This window comes from Leptopilina boulardi, unplaced genomic scaffold (assembly GCF_019393585.1).
Source record: "Leptopilina boulardi isolate dan_hultmark-lab unplaced genomic scaffold, ZJU_Lbou_2.1 LbouV2_368, whole genome shotgun sequence".
Classification (NCBI taxonomy): Eukaryota; Metazoa; Arthropoda; class Insecta; order Hymenoptera; family Figitidae; genus Leptopilina; species Leptopilina boulardi.
In genome coordinates, this window is record NW_026137938.1 from 2434031 (window position 1) to 2457900 (window position 23870).

A 23870-nucleotide genomic window follows, 5' to 3' on the forward strand; every position below is an offset into this window, starting at 1 on the left:
AAGTATATCTAAGTCATTAAGCTATATGAGCGAATAAGGTTCGTTCATTCGTTAACACTCGATTCATATACTGTCAAGTGAATAAAATTCATTCGATATAATTCATGTAATAGCAAACTCGTTTATGGAAGAGGTATGCATTTATGATTTGCATGACCATTAAATTAGAATTTAGTATTGAGCAATACGAGGTTGACACTCATGTTTATTCCAATCAACATGAATTAATTCGCCTTATGAATTTTTTCAATTTTTTTTTTTTCAAATCTTCCCTCAAAATCATTATAGAAATACTTGAAATCTCTCACCTGGAAAAAAATAATTAATTATTTTATTAAAATAATCCCAATTACTTGAACTAAATAAATATTTGAACTAAATAATTATTTACTTTAACTAAATAAATATTTAATTGAACTAAATAATTATTTACTTTAACTATAATAAATATTTACTATAACTAAATAAATATTTAATTGAACTAAATAAATATTTACTTTAACTAAATAATTATTTACTTTAACTATAATAAATATTTACTTTAACTAAATAAATATTTAATTGAACTAAATAATTATTTACTTGAAAAAAAAAATTTTTATTTGAACCAAAATAATTTTTAATTTTTGAAAAAAAAATAATTTTTATTTGCACCAAAATAATTTTCAGTTTTTGAAAAAAAATTGACTCAAATAATAATATTATTCAATTAAAAAAAATAAATATTTGATAATTAGAAATTTAAACAATTTTTTTTTTGGGACGTTTATTCGATCGAGAATAAAGATGTTTTGCGCATAGCCAGAAGACTTGTAGGAGATGTTCTTTGGCAACGTGGCAGAGGTTCTCAATTAGTGGGATAGCGCCATAATGGGCCCTTGAAAAGTCATCCAAACTGAAGGGAACGCGCCAACAATGTTGGATCGTAAAGTAGAAATTGTAGTTTTAGAGTGCACCTCACAAATTTACGACTTGCACAAACTCTCTCTATAATCTTTTAGATAAGAAACAATTTTTTTTTCTCAAAAAAAATTTTTTTTTTTAAATCGTAGAATTGAATCAAAAAAAAAAAATTTTTTATCACGAATTCTAAATTAAATAATACTAATTTAAATTAAGATAAAAAAATTGAAATGTCATATATATAGTCGATGTTTGTACAATTCGTGTGGTTGAATTCGCATTGGGTAAAATGATAAAATCGATATGCTCGACTCTCCCTTGTTGAGTTTCACGACCCTCTTTAGGACAGTGAAGAGGGTAGACGACGAGGATGATTTTCAAGGATATGCGAACGTGCGTGATTCTTCAAAGTACCCCATTTCTCTGTTGCACCTAAGAACGACCTTTTTTTTTTTTTCTCCCCATGGCGATTCCCTTCAAACTGAGTGCTTTCTTAAGCCAAGGTGTCCCTTGAGTCTCTATCCAAAGAAATTACCTTACCATGTAAAAAAATTTTTCATAATACGAAAAAAAAAAGTTTAGAAAAAAAATTTTTTATTTAACCATAATTTCCTGAATTTTACGATATTTATAATTATTATCATAGATAAGAAAAAAAAACCATCCATTATTTTGGAAAAGAAAAAAAAAATTGAAAATACTTTTTTTTTTTTTAATTTGCTATATCAATTGGATTTTCGTTGGTTCACAAAAGGATCATGATTCATTGATTGATGCGGTAATGAACATCATTGAATGGGAATAGATTATAGAATCAATTTTGTGAAAAGTGATTGAAGGTTTAAAGCCATCATAATTATTAGCTATCGTTAGGAGTCATTGTTTCAAAATAGAGAAGAGACAAATTTTTTTTTTTTTTTTTTGTCATTCAGAATCTATCAAATTTGATCTCAACAAGAAAAATACATTTTAAATTTTCTGTATTGACAAAATTCAGTGGAAACCGAGTTGTGCACCTGGGGAAATCGAGGAAAAATTTATCTTCCCAGTGTAATGAAGAAAGCAACTTTTTAATGAAAAGACGACACCACGTGAAATTGCAATTTTCTCGATTTTGTCTCTTAATTTCCTCTGTGGTATAAGCAAGAACTCTCAAAGAAAAAAGTATTTTCGTTTAAAATAGAAAATGCAATTTTAAATTGAAATTTTTTTTTGTGATTTCTGTTTGAAGAATTTATTAAATTTCATATAATCCGAGGCGAAAATTAAATTCGAATTTGAAAAAGTATCATTTTGAAAATCAACATAAATTAAGAATTTGTTTCAGGGTCAAAATTTTGTCCATGATTTTTTTCAATTCTTTTTTTTTTTTTTTGCTGAGAGCAACGCGTTTGTGGGAGTTTTCCCCGCAAAACTCTCTCGAATACGAAAACCCAGCGAAGTCCGTCGGTTGGCATGGCAACAGCTCCGCGCGTCCCGGCGTCTCGACGCTCGATACTAGACGACGCCCAAATCCAGCAACAGAGCTGCTGCCCTCGAATAGAAATTCAGCGGAAATTCCCGCGATTCTCGAAGGAATTACAACTGGAAAAGAAAAAAACTCCCCCTCACATCAATGACAATATAAAATATTTATTACCAGACAATTATCTAAATTCTCTAGAGAATAGAAAATAATTTGCCAAAAAAAAAAAAAAAAATTCCTAATTTTTTGGAAAATTATGAAATATGTTAACAAAATTAATTATAAACGCTCGAAAAAATTTATAATATAAGAAATATTTTTAAATGAAAAAAAAATTAATAACGACCTATTTTCTAATTAAAGTTTTATACGCTTTGTTGCATCGAGGAAATTGTCTCTTCGCATATATTATATATGGGCATATCTCTAGAACTTTTAAACTTTATGTTATCTCTCATTATGATACCTTAAGAATTTTTTTAATAAAACTTCAATACCATAATTTGACCAATTATAGGGCTTTTTAAATGTATCATGCGTTATATAATTTTTTTAATTATGTAGGAAATGACGAACGTAAGTTAAAGTGGTGAAATCGACAGTTTCTAGTGTGTGATATTGACTGTTTTTTTTAGTTTATAGACTGCAACTTTTTTAACGAAACATTGTGTGTCTTGTGGCTTGCAATAGAAGTAGGTGGGAGTGTAAAGAACTAAAAAATCCATGAAACAATGATGTGCCTCAAATTGAATAAAAACTATGTAGCTTCAAACTTGCGAGACAACTTTTTCAAAATTTCTACAAGTTAGCAGTTAAACTGATATAACTTTTTTAACGAAGGTTTTTGAGTAACGGCACAACGGGATTATATTATCTACCTAATAAGAAATAATTTGAACCCATACAGAAATGTGTGCCTCTTTTACACAAAGAATGCAATGACTTCAAACATTAAATTTTAAAACGTAACTCAAATCAAAATACCACATATTTGAAAAGCACATGTTGAATTTTGCTTCTAAATGCTCCCAACTCATTGTAATCTCTTCTCATGCATTATAAAAGTATACAGAAAAATAGTTAACCTTTGCACACTTCATTAAAACTGTATAATTAATAATGAATATAAACCTAAACTGTCCGACGCATAGTTTGTGAAGAAATGTAAGTATTAACTAATAGATGTGTTCAAATCTGGCTGATATTTCTCACTCGAAGGTTTTTAGGGTCGCTGCGACTACTAATCTGAATTTTAAATTTTCCAAAATTCAAAATGTCGAATCCAATATGGCGGATGACTTTTAAAAAAATTGATGCAATTGGCCTGAAATACGTTACTCGGGGGTTTTTTGCGTCGCTGACTACGAATCTGAACTTAGTTTTACAAAATTCAAAATGGCGGATGCAATATGGCGGATGACTTTTTACAAAATTGATCCCATTGGCCTAAAATTTGTTACTCGGGGGTTTATGGGGTCGCTGATTACGAATCTGAACTTAATTTTTCAAAATTCAAAATGGTAGATCCAAAATTGCAAACAAAATTTTTTAAAAAATTTTTAAAAAATTAAATTTTAAAAAATTCAAAAATTGTTATAAACTACATTATAAACTACATTTATGGCAATGGGCCATAAAATTTTCGAAACTGTAGCATTAAATCATTTTAAAGGTGGTAGCGACCCAAAAAACCCCCGAGTAACAAATTTCAGACAAATTCGATCAATTTTTTTAAAAGTCGTCCGCCATATTGGATCCGCCATTTTGAATTTTGAAAAACTAACGTCGCAATTGTAATCAGCGACCAAAAAAATCCGCGAGTATCAAATTTCAGTCAGTTTTAAACACATCTAGAGATTTTGGGCAGGTTTTTTGCAATAAGGCCCACTGTGATGCGTAACAATGTGTAAAAATGAGTTACGCAAATTTTTTTATAGTATTTGATCAATACTGAAGACAATAAAATTTGTTTCACGAATGTGCCCTGAAAAAAAAATTACTTTTTCTAATATCTCAAAGTTTAAAAGTTCTAGAGATATGCCCATATAATATTGGCTCATTTCTCTTTTGGCCCCCTGTCCCCTATTTTGTGAGGGCTCTCGATAGATTCAAGTGGAACGATATTCATGGATAATATAACAATATATATATATATATATATATATATATATATATATATATATATATGAGATTTTATATATCAAGTACCGAAACAATAACATCAAAATTTCTTCTAAAAATAAAATTATTTTTGCAAATTGTGATTTTTATTCATTTTGAAGGCAAAAAGAAAAGTAAAATTGATCTGCAGTTTAGGCAGCAAGAGGAGTTCTCGTCTAGAATTTCCACTTTGGTTTTATATTACACACACTAACCGCTTATAAGCGGTGAGTTTCTTCTCGCATGTCATTGCATCAAGTCAAAGACATCAAGATCCTATAAATATTGTCTCTTACAATGTGATTACCACAGAATCTAATGAAAAATTCCAAATTTTTTTTTTTACAATCGTTTCTTAAATTATATAATTATTAAAAAATTCCCCCAAAAGATTTATCTATTTAATCGAAGTAATTTATCTTTTTCGACACATGAGAAGTTGATTCGTTCAACCATCTGCAGGAGAAAGGCGCAACACGGACGAAATGGAAGTTGTAAGAAGAGGCCAATGGATGTTTCCGGGTGCTCAACAGTTTTGGCTGTTGGCCAAAAGCCTCATCGCGAGACTGATTAGCTTGTAATTGCGTATTTGTTTCCCCCGAGAGTGTAAGACGTTAGGGGGGACAAAAAAAAAGAAGGAACACAGCAAAGTACTTTAAAGGAATATTGCTTTGAAAAAATAGTCCCAGGCCTCGGATCGAGTTAAATGCACAAAAAAAAGTCGTTTTAGTCGATTTATATTCCAAAAAAAAAAATAGTCGAAAAAATCGATTTTTTTTTATATTAATAAAATAGTTTTACAGATTTAAAAAAATTTTTTTTTTTTAAATAATAATAATTTTGAAAGAGTTTCAAGTTGAAAATTTTAGTAATAATTGAATTTCCAAAGATTTTGTTAATTTTCAGACAATAATTAAAATTTTACAGAACTAAAAATAATTTATCAAATATTTTAAGATAACATTTTTTTAAAAAGTAAAATTGAATTTTCAAAGATATACAATTGAGATTTTTGAAATTAATTGAATTTCAAGTGATTTTTAAATAATATTTTTTTTTTGATGATTTTACTAAAAAAAATTTATTAGAAATTGCGGACTAAAAATATAATAATTTGAAAACCATTTTTAATTGAAAAATGGTTTCAAATAGTTGAATATTCGATGAATATTTATAAAAATAGTTAAAAATAATTGAATTTCAGGAGAGTTATAATTGAAATTATTAAATTATTAAATTTGAAATTGAAAATTTTGAAAATAATTGAATTTCAATTTAAATTTTGGAAAATAATTGAATTTTAGTTAATTTTTGATTGTGAATTTTGATAATTAATTTGGAATTGAAATTTTTTGAGAATTATTAAATTTTAGTTGATTTTGAATTGAAAATTTTGAAAATAATTGAATTTCAATTTAAATTTTAAAAAATAATTGAAGAATTTATTAGAAATTATAGACAAAAAAAGTGTACTTAAAAATTAATTATAATTGCAAAATGCTTTCAGATAATTAAATTTTTGAAGAATATTATAAAAATCATTAAAAATAATTGAAATTTTTGGAAATAATTAAATTTCAAAAGTTTTTAATTTGCAAAATGCTTTCAGATAATTGAATTTTCAAAGAATATTATAAAAATCATTAAAAAGTAATTGAAATTTTTGCAAATAATTAAATTTCAAGTGATTTTGAATTAAAATTTTTTAGTAATTTTATTTGCTAATTTTTTTTTTAAAATTATATACAATTATTAAATTTCCTAAAAATTTTAATTGAAAAATAGTTTAAAATAATTGAATTTCTGATGAATTTCATTAAAATTATTAAAAAAAATTAATTTAGTGAAGAATTTTAATTCAAAATTTGTTAAATAATTGAATAATTGAATAATAAATAAAATCGCATTTTATTAAAAATAAGTCGGAAAAAGTCGTATAATCCGAGGCCTGCACTCCTTGAAAAAAAGATTTTTTTATAAAAAAGACTCTGGAACAGAAAAAAAAATTGAAAATTTGTCTTTTTTTCATACATTCACCTAGGATAGCAATTTCGATTTCATATCTAGAGCATTTTATGAAAAAATCTTTCGCTAAAACATGAAAGGGTCAGTGAGATAAAAAGCTATTCGTGCTTGATTCTGCAAAACACGTCGAGGATCAAATAAAAGAGATTTTATGGTTTCGAGGGCCGAATTCTCATGACTTCTATAAATATAGAGAGCGAATAAAATAATTTTCTATCTAGAAATTTTTATTCTCGAAATATTTTAATTTTTTTTTCTAAATCAAGAATCAAATTTTCAATTCTCTAAAGAATAAACAAAAAATCAATTATTATTATTGCAATTTTGATTCGAAAAGACTTAATAATTAATAATAATAAATTTTTATCTAGAAAAAAGTGAAAAAGAAATCGAGTTATCTTGATGTTGGGCGAGAAACCTCTAATTAATACAACCTGCAAAGTCGTGTGTCTCGTCGTTTCAACCCTTTATTATAAGGTTTAGCCACGTACCCCTCGACATAGTGTCGCCAGATTTCCCTAACGCAGGCGTACAAAGAGTATCACACAATCACCCTCATCTCTTGTCTCTGATTTCACGCGACCAGACAGACAACGAATCAAAAAGCAATGTTCACAGAGGCGTAAATTAAAAAAAAAAAAAAAACTTGTTTTCGGAACAGAAGCTTTCATCAAACGGGATTTAGAAACAATGAAATCCTTTTCTGCAATAGAATAAAAACAATATATTATTAATCGCTAAATTGATAATTTTTGGAAATATTTTGACAAAACCAGAAGATAGTGACAATAAAAAAAACAACCTTCTCTTTTGAGGTCGGCATATCTCAAAAGGTTGAAATCTAACTCGGAACCAACCTCTTTTCGCCGCACCTTTCAACTCTCTCGCAAAACGTTACAATCTTATTTACGGTCACATAAAATGTGGCGGTAGTAACATAATAACGAGGGTGGAGTGAGAGAAAGAAAAAAAAAGAAAGAGGTGCGCTGTCGAGGAAATGAATTTATATCTCAGCGAGAGTAATGTCTCACTGTATCAATAAATAAACATTAAAAAAAATAAATAAATAAAATTCTTTACAAGATCGAGATCCTTTCAAACAATGTCGAGGCCAAGGGGATGAATTATTTTTTTTTAAAAAAGAAAACTTAAAAATATATTTGACAAGCAATAAATACTGATAAGAACATAGTCAAGTGATCGAACATTTAAATGTTCGTCCGGTTTTTTTTTTTTTTCGCACCAGAATAAAATAGGTAAGTATATCCGGGAAGTTTGGACCGTTGAACCGTGTCGCAAAACTCAGACTAACCTGTTCCTATTACCAATGTTTTTTTAAACGGCAAAAATATTCCAATATTTAATTTGGATTCATGAAAAATATTAAGAGAGAAAATTTGAAATATTCCAAAAAAATACTCCAATCAAGGACAGACTCTAAAAGGAGCTTTTTCTGCCAAAAAATTTATTCTCTTCTCCACGATTGAAATGACTGAAAACAATTTTTGAATCTTCAAAAGAATATTTTGTAATAAAGAAGAAATTGTATGGATCGATTTTAAGGCGCAAAAAAAGTCTGAAATGAAAAGAAAGAAAATTGAAAATTAATATTTCTACAGTAATTAAATATATCAGTAGGAAAAAAAAAATTGAAGTCGTAAGGAACATGGGACAAAGGAGCCATGGTGTGTTTTAAGGATGAGAGTGATGATGCATCGTGTAGGAGAACGCGAAGGAGCCACTCCCATGTTCATGCGATGCAGTGGCGTGCCGTACGATGCCACGCGTAGTCGTTTCAATGTCTGCAAAAAACTCCGCACACGCAAATCTGCAAACGACTTACGTTCTAGAGAAACTCGAGGTTACTGCTTCGTTCGACAGTCAAAAGAGATACAAAGGGGAATTCATAATTAGTAAGCCATTCTCACTTCTATTTTCCTTTTTTTGTTTTTTGTTTTATTCCACCGCGAACATCAAAATTCGAGACCAAATGATTTTAGAAAATTATTAGTACCTCTATATAACCCCATTAAAGAATATCACCGAGAGAAATTGAATTAATTATAATCTCAAGCTCTTTGTCATGTCAACGGTCATTGTCGTTCGCTCAAACATTAATCACAAATCTCGAGAAAATTATTTCCAAAACTGAAACATGAAATTTCTTTGCGAAATACCGAGAAACAAACAAACCCCAGGGAGAATTTTTCCAATTTTTTAACATATAATTGTTGAAAAAAAAAGTAATAAAAATTCTCAATTTATTGCAAGAAATTACTCCAGAATTATTAAAATCGGAAATGCAGGCCTCGGATCGACTTTATGGCACATTTTTTATTTCAAAAAAAAAAATTTAATTGATAAATATTTTACTTTAAATAACTAATGTTATTAGATATTAAATTCATTTTATTAATTCTGTAATGAAAATAATTCAATAATGAATATTATCAAGAAAATTTATTTCGAATATTTAAAAATCGAACTAATTGTAAGAATTTTCAAAATTTTATTTACAAATTTCTAAAAAAAAAAAAAATTTTTTTAAAGTTCCATTTTTATAATTTTTTGAAATCTGATTTAAGCAATTTATTAGAATTAAAAATTTTCTCATAGTTTTTATGGTCAAAAAAAAATTTCAGGCAATACTTAATAAAGTTTTACTGATTTTTTAAATAATATTTTTTAAAAATAATAATAATAATTTTTTGAAGAATTAATTTTAGAAATAATTGAATTTTAAAAGATTTTGTTAATTTTCAATCAAAAAAAAAAGAAATTAAATTTTACAGAACTAAAAATAATTTATCAAATAATTTTAGATAACATTTTAGAGTAATTTTTAAAGTAATTGAATTTTTAAAGATTTACAATTTAGATTTTTGAAATTAATTGTAAGTAATTTTTAATTAAAATTTTTTTTTTTTGATAATTTCACTAAAATAATTTATTAGAAATTGCAGACAAAAATACAATAATTTGAAAACTTTCTAAGCGAAAAATGGTTTCAGATATTTGTATTTTCGAAAAATATTATTCAAAATAATTGAATTTCAGGAGATTTATAATTAAAATTATTAAATTACAAAAAAAATTTTAGATGGAAAATTTTAGAAATAAATAAATTTTAGAAGCTTTTAAATTGAAATTTTTGAAAATAATTGAATTTCAAAAGCCTCTGTTAAAATTTCAGACAATAATTATACGTAATAAGAGAAATTTTCAGTAATTTCTGTTGATGAAGAATTTATTAGAAATCATAAAATAAAATTGAATTCCAAAAGTTTTTAATTGAAAAAAATGCTTTCAAATAATTGAATTTTCGAAGAATATTATAAAAATAATTAAAATTTTTGCAAATAATTAAATTTCAAGAGAATTTTGAATTAAAAATTTTTATGGTAATTTTATTCGCTATTTTTTTTTAATTATAAACAATTATTAAATTTTATAAAAATTTTAATTGAAAAATAGTTTAAAATAATTGAATTTCTGATGAATTTCATTAAAATTATTAACAATAATTAATTTAGTAAAGAATTTTAGTTGAAATTTTTTTTAAATAATTGAAATAATGAAGATCTTAAGATCTGCGCATTGTTTACTAAAAAAAAACGTATTTTGTTTAAAATTTTTTTTTTAAAAAATGTAAAAAAAAAAATTCGAAAAAGTCGCATTTTATTAAAATAAAATTCGAAAAAAGTCGTATATAATCCGAGGCCTGGATAAGTTTTAATATTAATTCTAAATAAAATTTATAAAAAGATATAGTCAACTTCCATCCTTGACGATAATAGATCATCATTTTAAAAATCACGAACGTATAATTCCGTAAAATCCAAAGCCGGTTTTCCCTCTGGCGAATCTTGAAGGAAGCAAAAGAGGTGCGACGAACTATAAAGGATGAGTCAGATACTTCTTCTTCTTCTTCTTATTTTTCTTCTCTCTGTCCCGCTATTTCTCTTGGATCCCTCTTTTAATTTTACAAAGGGTGAGAGACAAGGAGAGAATATATATAGAGTCGAACGATTCAGTAAAGGAGAAAAAATTAGCTATACACGATCTCGTTCGCACGCGTTGCAAACTATAAAATCGCCTACACAATTCATGCGAGGGCGCGACTTTCCGCCCATATCTCCAATAACGAAGACAAATGAAAATCAAATATTTTTCCTTATTTTCAACTACCGTAGTGTAATTTTATGTTGATTTTTATTTCCTCTGGTTTTTAATTTTATATTAATGTAAAAATTCGATTTTTTTCTTTCTGTAAATTGAGGGGGGGGGGAAAAAAAATGCAACTTAAAAGATTAAAAACACATCAAGTTAAAAAATCTCAAATCTTGAGAATGAACATCTCGCGGGGTTTTAAAAAATCCAGTGCAGATAAAATATCAATTTAAATGGATTTTATCGACTCACCTCCACCAGGGGTTCTTCCTTAGTGACATCTCCGTTCTTGGGTGTGTCCTCTCGTGCTGGTTTGGTCTTATCTTTTTTACCGAAGCTGAATGTCCTGAAGGAGAATTTGTGCTTCTTTGACTGTAATTAAATTCACCTTATTAAAATTCATCTTATTTAACGATATAGTAATAAATAAGAAAATTAGAAGAAAAAAAAAAATTAATAAGGCTAAAAACCCACTTTATCTTTCTTTTTGGTTTCCTTGCTTTCAGGCGATGTGGCTGTATTTTGACTGGCAGGAGTGGCTTCAGTTGGTGTTGTTACCTCAGCAGCCTCTGCAGGAGCATCAGCTGGTGTTTCTGCTTTCGTCTCCTCAGATTTCACCTCCTCCTGTTAAACAAAAAAAATGAAAACCAAAAATTACAACAATAAAAATAAAAATTAAAACAAAAATTTCGCCAACTATCAAAAAATAGCTTTCAAGTGCTTTCATTATTTATTACTGAAAGTCTATTAAAGTTGATTATGTTATTAAAAAAAATATATTTCATCAATATAGACTTATACAAAAAGATTGAGTTTATTAGCGATGGAAGAAGTTCTCTTATGCTCTTGAAACTTTATTGTTACCGCAGCTGTTCAACCAAAGATCTGTCGCGCGATCAGCTGAGACAACAATAAAGTTTCCAGCCTCAAGTAGACACATATTGCTAATAAACTTCCTCCTCGCCTCAAACCATAAACAGTTGTTTTTTTTTTCTTCACTTTTAATGCTAAAGAATTCTATATTCCGACAATATTTTTTGAAAAAAAAAAAAAAAAATTTAATAAAATTTGCTATAACTTTCTTTTATTCCAATTAATTAAGATAAAAAAATATACTGAAAATTGAAAAGTAATTTTATTTTCTATATGAAAAATAATAGAAAAAGAAAATTATTCATTGAAATTTCGAACGTAATTTGCTGAAAAGTAAACAACTGAACGTCAAGAGTACGTAAGGAAAATTTTATTTTCCTTGAGAATTTAATTTGCCCGAAGGGAGTTTTTGGTAAGGAGTTCATTAACACTAAACGGTGCAATTTTTTTTTTTTTTTTTTTTTCTTTTGCTCCGCCCTCTGTCTAAACCACTAACGCTAGTTTCAGCGTGAGTACAAGCCACTTGAAAACAAGAATTTTAGTCTGAGTGTGGATAACGTTTGTCGCCAGCTCTTTAAACACGTCTTTTTCTCCCTGACCCCTGACTTTGTTTTATATTTCCCTCGTCTCTTTCGCGACGTCCATAATAAATTTAATTGGACTGGAATCTCGTGACTTAATCAATGTCATTTATTAAAAACTCCAGAATGTTGAATTTATCATCACTTTGACTATTATTATTATTATATCAACTTCTCATTGAAACGTTCGCTAAATAAATATTCCTCTTTCATTTTGTTTTATTCTTTTTTTTCCATATTTTCAAATTATCATTATTTAATTAAATTATGAAAAAATCTAATTTTTTCTTTTCTAATTGGGAAAAATAATTTTTTTTGTACTTTTTGAATTGATGCAAATTATTTTTAAAAGAAATTATCTAATGCGATAATTTTCAAGAAACGATAAACTGAATCGAAAAAAAAAATCACTATCAGTGAAAAGTAAACGTTTTAGTGCACCACAAACGAGCCATTAAATCCTCCATTATATTTCGAAAGAAATTTACAAATCAATTCGCGGCTTGCGGTAATAATTTAACGACGTTGACTCAACGTTGTTTTTTTAATTCAATACAAAAAAAAAAAATTTTTTTTCCTAAAAAAAATGAAGAAACCTTACTTGAATTTTATTGAAAAATAACTATACGGAAATTGTAATTTATCAAGATAAATTCGAGCCTAGAGAATGAGTAATTCTAGCCATTTTCCTTCAAACACAAATTTCCGAGATTCGACTTTCCAATTACCAAGTTTATTAATTAGTCTTAAGGAAACCTTAAACCGTTTGCTTTATCGAGTTTCTAAAGAAAAATGGTCTTTAATAATCTAGATGAAAATTTTTTTTTTTTTTTTTTTTTAGAAAGTACGTATTTATATATATTTTTTTCGTTTTCATTCAACTTTATTAATTTATTATATTCTCATGTGTATAACGAAAGGTAAATGCCTCATTAGCTTCAAAGTGAGTTTATAATATACATTATGCATTAGCAAACAAAGAGTTAATACTCATTTCCTAAGTTCTATTTTCGCATCGTATAATTATATGACTCAGTTCTTGATAGAATCTACAAAACTATGAATGGAATAAAATATAGTATTATATTGTCTATATTATTCTCGATTTTAATTTATTTCCTTTCCATTTTTTCTGGTTCAAAAACGTTTTTTTTTTTAAATTAATACAAAATAATAATTATTATTATTACTATACAATTATTACTATCAAAATTAAAATGAATTTCTAAATTTTATTTATTTTCTCAGGAATTAAAAATTGATGAGAATCGTACAAATAAAATGAAAGCAAAATTTTTTTTTTCTCCACAAAATATAATAAACACACTTCATATTTTGTGTGAAAAATAAAAGCTATAATGAATTTTCAATTGAGAAGGTGCGGGAGAGCCCCAAGCACAAATAGCTACTATTTCAATGTGGCAAAAGGTCAATAGGCGTGGAATTACACTCAGGGCGTTGTTTCCAATTTTATTTTTTTTCCTTCTTTTTTTTTCTAGCACTAATGCAACAAATTTGTCTTTTTAATGGAATTAGATAAGGAAAAAAGTAACTTTTAAAAATAAATTATTTAATAATAAATTATTTAATAATAAATAATTTATTTAAAAATAAATTATTTAATAATAAATAATTTATTTAAAAATAAATTATTTATTTAATAAATAATTCTCATTTACAAGAATTTTTATTTCTCCATACTCGAATTTTAATTTAATAAAATCTCTATCAAAATTTCCGCTGAATGGAATTTCTGTTAAATAGTTAAAAAAATTGTCAAGATAATTATATTAAAATAAGGTTAAAGGAAAGGAATTTGTTAAAAAGTTCCATTTAAGTTGCCATATGTGTTGAACCTTGAAAATAAGTAATTTGCAGTTTATTTATCTGAATAATTAAAATCTTAATTAATTTCAAAATTAATATCCGCGTGGCACGAAAATTTACATCTGCAAGATAGTTACATATACATATATATATATGGGTAACTCAATACCTAATTACAGTGAGAGGGTTCACAGCACAGACGATTAATTTGCAAGCGGTAGAGGCTGTTGGGAATTAAGTGCATCTATAGTGTGAAAATGCATTCACAAAACCAAATGGTCCACTGTCAGAATTACCACTTTGTGGTGAATGTCATACAATCAAATTCTACTAAAACTAAACTTCGAATTCCTATTTGTTAAAAACAATTTTCAAAATTGTTAACATTTTTTAAAAATAAAAAATGTTTTAATTACAAATAAAATTTTTATAATTTTTTTTAATCTCTATCTTTTGTAATTAAAAAAAACTTTTTTTCTCAAAAATAAATGTTTCAAGTGTTAAAAATCGATATCTATTTTTTTTAACTTCAATATTTCTTGGAATCATTTCCGAAGAATGTTTAACATTCGATAATAATTATCGCGATAATGGCTTTTATTATAAAATTTATTAAATTCAAAAATATCATTACATTCAGAAAAATATTTTATTCGCATTTATATAAATGTATAAAAATTTTTTTATTTGTATTAAATAAAAAATCTATTTAGCACAAATAAAATCTTTATTTAATTCAAAATTTATTTTGAAACAAATAGCTCTGAGATAAATATAAATGTTTTTTTATAAATTAATTCTCTCAGATAAAAAGTAATTCAAAAAAAAAAAAAAATTGCATTAAATTGAAAATTCGTGTAAATAAAAATATTAAATGAAAATTCAACATCAAAAGATGAATTTGAAAAAAACTAAATACAAATACGCGAAAGTTAAGGAATTAAAAAAAAAAAAAAACTTAATACCATAATGCTGTTTGTTATTTTTTCAAGACAAGAATTTCCACTGCGCCATTTGCAGTATGTGCATAACTGCATAAAGAATTATGTAAATACGAGCTATTAATAAATTTCGCTTCGGATAATGGCTCTTAAGATTGAAGAATATTCAAAAACATCATCGTCTTAACAAACGAAAATTCCAACTAAAGAATTTTTTTTCATCATCCTTCAATATATATATATACCCTCGCGTAATAAGACGTGAGTTAATTTTAGCTGATAAAATAATAGAAGAGAAAGAGAAATCGAAAAAAAAAAAAATCAAATAATATATCGATTTGTTTGCTGACGAAGAAAATGATATTACAACCAAGGTACTTTGAGTACAATGGCTTCTGGCGTCACATACAAACATTATAGTCTGTGTTCGTTGAGGACGAAACATTCGACGTATCGTAATTTACAATCTCTCTTATGTTATACGTGCGTGCAACAAATGTCGAGAGAGAGAGAGAGAGAGAGCGAAAATACCAACAGGAATATATTATAATATACCTTTCGCTTTTCACTTCACAAAAGTTCTTTTAATTTTTTTTCCCACATTTGATTTCAAAATAACTAAATATTCAATACTATTAAAATTTTTGAATAGAAAATTTAAAAAATGACTTTTTTTTAAAAAAAAAAGAAGACTCATTATTAAAAGGGTCAATGCTCCATATTTCATTTAATTAAAGTACGATAAGAATAGACATTATTGTAAGATGAATGGTCCGTACAATAAATTCTATTTAGCTTTAATATTGCTCATAAAGTGATGATCGAAATTTTTCTCGATAAAAGAAGTTTGATTAAGTTTTAATAAATCTTCGAGATTCAACTCGTTAAAAATGACAACTTTCGTCAACAACATTCTCTATCTATTTGCCATATATAGTAAACACATTCTTCATCATTAAAAAAAAAGAGCCTCACATTCCAGTCTCGTATTATCGACTTGAATTGAATTCACATATTCTATAACTATTCTCATTGCTCATTCAGTGATAAATTTTTATTTCCTCTCCCACTATTCCACCTAAAAATAAATTATCATTTTGAGATAAAAATTTATGAAATATTTTTTTTTTAATTTATTGTAAGAAATAAATTTTATTTATAAATAATCGCAGGCCTCGGATCGACTTAAAGGCACAAAAAAAGTCGTTTTAGTCGATTTATATACCAAAAAAAGTCAATTTTTTTAAATTTAACAAAGTTTAATTGATTAATGAATATTTTACTTCAAATAACTAATGTTATTAGATATTAAATTTATTTTATTAATTCTGTAATGAGAATAATTCTATAATGAATATTGTCAAGAAAATTTATTTCGAATATTTTAAAATCGAACTAATTGTAAGACAAATTTTCAAAATTTTATTTAAGTAGTTTCTTAAAAAGTTTCTTAAAAAGTTTCTTAAAAAAAAAAATTCTTAAAATTCCATTTTTATAATTTTTTTCAAATCTGATTTAAGCAATTTATTCGAATTTAAAATTTTATCATAGTATTTAGTTTTGATAGTCAAAAAAATTTCAGGCAATACTTAATCAAGTTTTACAGATTTTTAAATAATAATTTAAAAAAAATTGAAGTTGAAATTTTAAGAAATAATTAAATTACAAATAATTTTTGTTAATTTTCAAAAAATAATTAAATTATTATCGTTCATGTTTGAAATAAATAATTAAATAAATCTTCAATACAGAACTAAAAATAATTTATTAAATAATTTTAGATAACATTTTTTAAAAAGTAATTAAATTTTTAAAGGTTTAAAATTTTGATTTTTGAAATTAATTCAACTTCAATTGATTTTTAATTAAAATTTTATGATGATTTCATCAAAAAAAATTTATTAGAAATTGCAGACAAAAATTCAATAATTTGAAAACTTTTTAATTGAAAAATACTTTCAGATAATTGAATTTTCAAAGAATATAATAAAAATCATTAAAATTTTTTCAAATAATTAAATTTCAAGTGATTTTGAATTAAAATTTTTTTAGTAATTTTATTTGATAATTTTTTTTTTTTAATTATAAACAATTATTAAATTTCATAAAAATTTTAATTAAAAAATAGTTTAAGATAATTGAATTTTTAAAGAATTTTATTAAAAAAGTCGTGTAATTGAATTTTCAAAGATTTACAATTGAGATTTTTAAAATTAATTGAACTTCAAGGGATTTTTAATTAAAATTTTTTGATGATTTCACTACAAAAATTTATTAGAAATTGCGAACAAAAATACAATAATTTGAAAACCATTTTTCATTGAAAAATGGTTTCAGATAGTTAAATTTTTAAAGAATATTATAAAAATAGTTAAAAATAATTTAATTTCCATAGAGTTATAATTGAAATTGTTAAATTTCAAAAAAGTTTCGATGGAAAATTTTAGAAATAATTAAATTTTAGAAGCTTTTAAATTCAAATTTTTGAAAATAATTGAATTATAATTGAAATTTTGGATAATAATTCAATTTTAGTTGATTTTTGATTGAAAATTTTGATAATAATTAATTTTGGATTGAAATTTTTGATAATTATTGAATTTTAAAAGATTTTGAATTGAAAATTTTGAAAATAATTGAATTTTCTTTGATTTTGAATTGAAATTTTGGGTAATAATTTAATTTTAATTGAATTTGAAAATTTTGAAAATAATTGAATTTTTAAAAGATTTTGAATTGAAAATTTTGAAAACAATTGAATTTTCTTTGATTTTGAATTGAAATTTTGGGTACTAATTTAATTTTAGTTGATTTTAAATTGAAATTTTTGATAATAATTGAATTTTATTTGATTTTGAATTGATTTATGAATTTGAATTAAAAATTTTTGGTAATTTTATTTGATATTTTTTTTTAAATTATAAACAATTGTTAAATTTCATAAAAATTTTAATTTGAAAAATAATTTGAAATAATTAAATTTGTGATGAATTTCATTTATAATTATTAAAAATAATTAATTTAGTAAAGAATTTTAGTTAAAAATTTGTTAAATAATTGAAATAAAGAAGATATGAAGAAGATTTGCATTTTATACTAAAATTTTTTTTTAAAAATGTAAAAAAAGTCAAAATAGTCGCATTTTATTAAAAATAAGTCGAAAAAAGTCGTATTTTTGAAAAAAAGTCGTATAATCCGAGGCCTGATAATGGAAATTGAAAAAAAACCGATTTTGTTTGACTTTTTGAAAATTAGAGTTATATATTTAAGTGGCAGTGTTAGATGTAACATATTTGAAAGAAAGTTTTACAGTCGAATTAATTTCAAGTCAAACTCGTGAGAAGCCAAAAAGGATTCAAACCGCATCCGGCATTTAACATGGAATTTGAGTCGACCTTGTCACGCACAGTGTTCACGAGAAGTCTATATGGACAACAGAGAGAAAGAGAGAGAGATGACTGAAAAATGCTCGTTTTATTCAAAGCACTCTTCGTGCGGATAATCAGAGTGTCTCACCCCGGATTCAATTTTTTAGAATGGCTGCATTGTACATCTCTCACCCCTTTTTACCAAACTCTCGTCGATAGAGAGACGACCAAAAAAAAAAAAAAAATTGAAAAAGAAGAATGGAAAAAAAGGGGGATAATTCCCAACTTTAATTTTAGAAAATTTAGAACCAACTTTTCTCTCACACAAAATGATTTTATTCAAGTTTTTATTTGAAATCCTCTTTTTTCTTCTAAATTCAATTTTTTATGATAAAACGACATGTGAATCAAAAACTCGAAAAGATAATAAATTTTTTTTTTTCTATTGAGAAAAATGAATTTCTTTATTTACACCATTCGTTGTCTTATATCTTTCACAAGTGAATGAACTTACGTAAATATAAACCATAACGCGTATATAGTAAAGTGCAACGTGCACAGCCTTTCGAAACTTTGACCCTGTACGAAAGACGACCTACCTACCTATATGTCTCACGGTCAAGGTCAAGGGTACAACCTTGAGACATACCGCAATTGTGACGTCACATCATTACTGCTCACAAATTTTTTTTTTTTTTTTCAAGGGTCACTTCACTGACGATAAAAGAAATTGAAAAAAATAACTATTTTCTAACTAGCAATGTGATGAAATAAAAATTATATTAAATTTTTTTTAGTTTTATTAGAAATCAAAGAATTTTTAAACTTCCTCAAAATTAGAAATTTGGATTTATTGTGAAATAGAAATTATTTCGAACAAAATTTTTTATCAAAACGAAAACTTTTCTCTATTCCATTATTATGAGTAGACAACCTACTGCGGTTTTCTTAAAAAAAAATTCAAGACTATAAATAAAATATTCAACCACAAGTTTTAGTACCTCAAGTACTAGAGAATTCAATGAATTAAAATTTACTCTTCTCCCAAGTATAACTCACTTTTCAAATGAATGATCATGAAATTCTTTTTTTAAACCACAAAAGTAATTTCTAATACCGCGTAAATTCACTATTTTTTTTTAAATTCAGTTAAAATAAACTTTTTTTATTTGAATAATTCAAAAAATTCTTTATAGAATTTAGAAAATAAAAAAAAACTGTTCATATAATAATTTTTTATGATTTTTCTCAAACAGAACAAAAAAAAAAAATCTGTCTCCGTTATTTGTCATTTCATCTCTCAAACAGTGAGAAAGAAACGAAAGAACGTAAATCATTGCAAGGTTGAAAAATAACGGACAATTTTTCTTTTCTCAGTGTGGGGATCAATGTACTGAGACAGGTGCTGTAAAGAGAGGACAAGATGGTTGATTTTTAAAGAGGCTGCAGCAGAGGAACGAACGAGACACCTAGATGGAGCTTTTATGACATCCCACCAAGTCCAAGGGCGTTGTAAAAAGAAACTAAATTACACTCAGCAAAGTGATGAAAAACGAGATGGAAAAAAGCAAAAATATCGAGATGAGAAGAAGTTTACATTTTTTTTTTTCAAAATGAAAATGACAAAAAAAAAGAAAACTTTCTTTTTTTACTGTCAACGACTCGAATTTTTATAAAGCAAATTCGTCTTTTTCATATACTCAGGCCTCGGATCAACTTTAAGGCACAAAAAAAAGCCGTTTTAGTCAATTCATATACCAAAAAAAGTCAATTTTTTTAAATTTAACAAAGTTTAATTGATTAATGAATATTTTTACTTTAACTAATGTTATTAGATATTAAATTCATTTTATTAATCCTGTAATGAGAATAATTCTATAATAAATATTGTCAAGAAAATTTATTTCGAATATTTCAGAATCGAACTAATTGTAAGAATTTTCAAAATTTTATTTAAGTAGGACAAGTTTTTTTAAAAAAAAAAAAAAAAATTCTTAAAATTCCATTTTTATAATTTTTTCAAATCTGATTTAAGCAATTTATTCGAATTTAAAATTTTATCATAGTATTTAGTTTTGATAGTCAACAAAATTTCAGGTAATACTTAATCAAGTTTTACAGATTTTTAAATAATAATTTTGAAAAAATTGAAGTTGTTTAAGAAATAATTAAATTACAAATAATTTTTGTTAATTTTCAAACAATAATTAAATTATTATCGTTTATGTTTAAAATAAATAATTAAATAAATCTTCAATACAGAACTAAAAATAATTTATCAAATAATTTTAGATAACATTTTTTAAAAAGTAATTGAATTTTTAAAGATTTAAAATTTTGATTTTTGAAATTAATTCAACTTCAATTGATTTTTAATTTAAATTTTTTGATGATTTCACCAAAAAAAATTTATTAGAAATTGCAGACAAAAATGCAATAATTTTAAAACTTTTTAATTGAAAAATACTTTCAGATACTTGAATTTTCAAAGAATATTATAAAAATCATTTAAATTTTGTCAAATAATTAAATTTCAAGTGATTTTGAATTAAAATTTTTTTAGTAATTTTATTTGATAATTTTTTTTAAAAATTATAAACAATTATTAAATTTCATAAAAATTTTAATTGAAAAATAGTTTATGATAATTGAATTTTTGAAGAATTTTATTAAAAAAGTCGTATAATTGAATTTCAATTGAAATTTTGGATAATAATTAAATTTTAGTTGATTTTGAATTGAAAATTTTTGAAAATAATTCAATTTCAATTTAAATTTTAAAAAATAATTGAAGAATTTATTAAAAATTACAGACATAAAGTGTATTTAAAAATCTTTTTCATTGCAAAATGCTTTGAGATCATTGAATTTTCGAAGAATATTATAAAAATCATTAAAAATAATTGAAATTTTTGCAAATAATTAAATTTCAAGTGATTTTGAATTAAAAAATATTCAATAATTTTATTTGCTAATTTTTTTTTTTAATTATAAACAATTATTAAATTTCATAAAAATTTTAATTGAAAAATAGTTTAAGATAATTGAATTTTTGAAGAATTTTATTAAAAAAGTCGTATAATTGAATTTCAATTGAAATTTTGGATAATAATTTAATTTTAGTTGATTTTGAATTGAGAATTTTGATAATTAATTTGAAATTGAAATTTTTGAGAATAATTAAATTTTAGTTGATTTTGAATTGAAAATTTTTGAAAATAATTCAATTTCAATTTAAATTTTGTAAAATAATTGAAGAATTTATTAAAAATTACAGACAAAAAGTGTATTTAAAAATCTTTTTAATTGCAAAATGCTTTGAGATCATTGAATTTTCGAAGAATATTATAAAAATTATTAAAAATAATTGAAATTTTTGCAAATAATTAAATTTCAAGTGATTTTGAATTAAAAATTTTCACTAATTCAATTTGCTAATTTTTTTCTTTAAACTATAAACAATTTTCAAATTTCATAAAAATTTTAATTGAAAAATAGTTTAAAATAATTGAATTTCTGATGAATTTCATTAAAATTATTAAAAATAATTAATTTAATAAACAATTTTAGTTCAAAATGTGTTCAATAATTGAAATAAAGAAGATTTTGCATTTTGTATAAAAAAAAATTTTTTTAAATGTAATAAAAAAAAGTCGAAAAAGTCGCATTTTATTAAAATAAGTCGAAAAAAAGTCGTATAATCCGAGGCCTGTATACTTACAATTACCAAAAAAAAAAAAAGAAAAAATTATGAAAACTGTGTTCAAAATAAAGAACAATAAATTATGAGATTGTCAAAACGGAAATGAAAGGAAAAGTGGAGAGAATCTCACGCGTGTCGGAATATCTGGTGCGTGACAGTTGCTCGGATTGCTCAATCGAGGAAATATCTAGTTTCATCACAAAGTATGACACGATCTTGTTTGTTACACAGTTACAAGCAATTTAATCACAAAACATTTACTGGAAAATTTGTTTTTACTTTTTATAAAAAAAAAAAAGTGTTTTTCGAAAAAATATTACCTCGATAAGATTTTTCATTGAAATTTTCAATTTTTTTTTTCCCCCATTCAAATGAGGGGGATTTAGAAAATAGAAGACAAAATATTCCAAGACGACGACAGTGAGAAAAAATGAAGACTTTTTATACATTCAGTTCTACATAGAACTTTTCAATTGGACATTTGAATTTAAAATCTATTCCTCTGCTTTAAAAAAAAAAAAAAAAGAAATTCGTTTCGTGAAGAACGAAATCACAATATTGAGGAGAAAATTCTTGAACGAGAGAAATGAATTTAAAAAAAGAAATGAGAAAATTAGAAGAATTTTTCAAAAGTTAACAAATCATTGGCAAATGTAAATTCAAGTTCTATAGCATCGATCCATGTCGAACGTTTGTTGCCTTTAAAGTGAACGAACGTCACCTAGGTCAGGAATAGTTAGTTGTTTGTCACGCTTCTGCGCATACAATATATCGTTTGTTAAACCCTCCAGGAGTGTATTTTATTTTATTTACGAATGCCAAGTCGAAACGAATATATATACAACGTTCTCGATACTTGGGATTGAATAACTGACGTTTCAACAGCGACCGACAATGTCCCCAAAATGTTATTTTTGGTTCCACTCATGTTTATTTGCGTGGCAAACTAGAACTCGAAGAGATTTCGTTTAAAAAAATTAATTAAGCACAAAAAATTCTCCCAAAAATTATTTTCTTTTTTTTTAAATTTTATCCAAATTAAAAAAAAAAAAATTATCTACAAATGAAAATGAAATTAATTTACCTTGTCTTTCTCAGTTGCTTCATCTTGATTTTTCTCCTCAACAGTTTCTGTGTGCGGACCAATTCCATTGGTGGTTGGTTTTGTGTCAGCCTCCTCGATCCTCTCCAATTTACCATCACCTGGTGCTGCAGCATCACCTACGCTACCTTCGGCAGGTAAACCCTCCTTTTTCGGCGTTGTCGTTATGTCAACGGACCTTTTGCTCTGTCGCGCTCCCATCTTTTTGTTCCTTATAAAACTACCTTTCTGTGTGATTTACTTCTATTTATTTGATTTGATCGCTTCACCTGACGATCCTCTTCTGCAAAATAAAAAATAATTCATTTTAATAAAAATGAGAAAATTATAATAATTCGATATTTTATCGCTTGATATAATTTTAAACAATATTATATTCAAACAATAAAAGCAACACAAAAAAGAAATAGTTTTTTTTTTAAATGAATTTTTCAATCGCATATCTTTGACATGATATTAAAAAACACCTCGAAGAAACGAATTTCATCTTGAATTATTACTTAACCTACAAAAGAGCAATCGGAAATTAAATTTCCGACCATGAATGACAATTCAAAAGTAGAGTCAATTATCTGTGACATTGCTAATGAGTGCAATACAAGTTGAGATTTGCTGATATCATCAGCGAGAAAAAATGAGAGATTTGAATTTTTTTTTTCCACTAGCCATCAAATGTTGTCAAAATTGGAATTACTGCTTGAAACTGATACTGACACTTTACTCAATTAATATAATGACAAAACAGACTCAAA

At 25.2% G+C, this 23870-nt stretch overlaps 1 protein-coding gene across 1 annotated transcript in view; it reads right to left on the minus strand.

The window, feature by feature from the left end:
* The window catches only part of LOC127287340 (A-kinase anchor protein 200-like), a 97113-nt gene that overhangs the window by 17129 nt on the left and 56114 nt on the right, over nt 1-23870 (minus strand). The window contains exons 3-5 of the mRNA XM_051314196.1: nt 23101-23401; nt 11198-11347; nt 10976-11095 (exon numbers count right to left, since the gene is read on the minus strand). Coding sequence (XP_051170153.1) covers nt 10976-11095; nt 11198-11347; nt 23101-23319 — 489 coding nt within the window. The 5' untranslated portion in view covers nt 23320-23401. The remainder of the gene's footprint in view (nt 1-10975; nt 11096-11197; nt 11348-23100; nt 23402-23870) is intronic.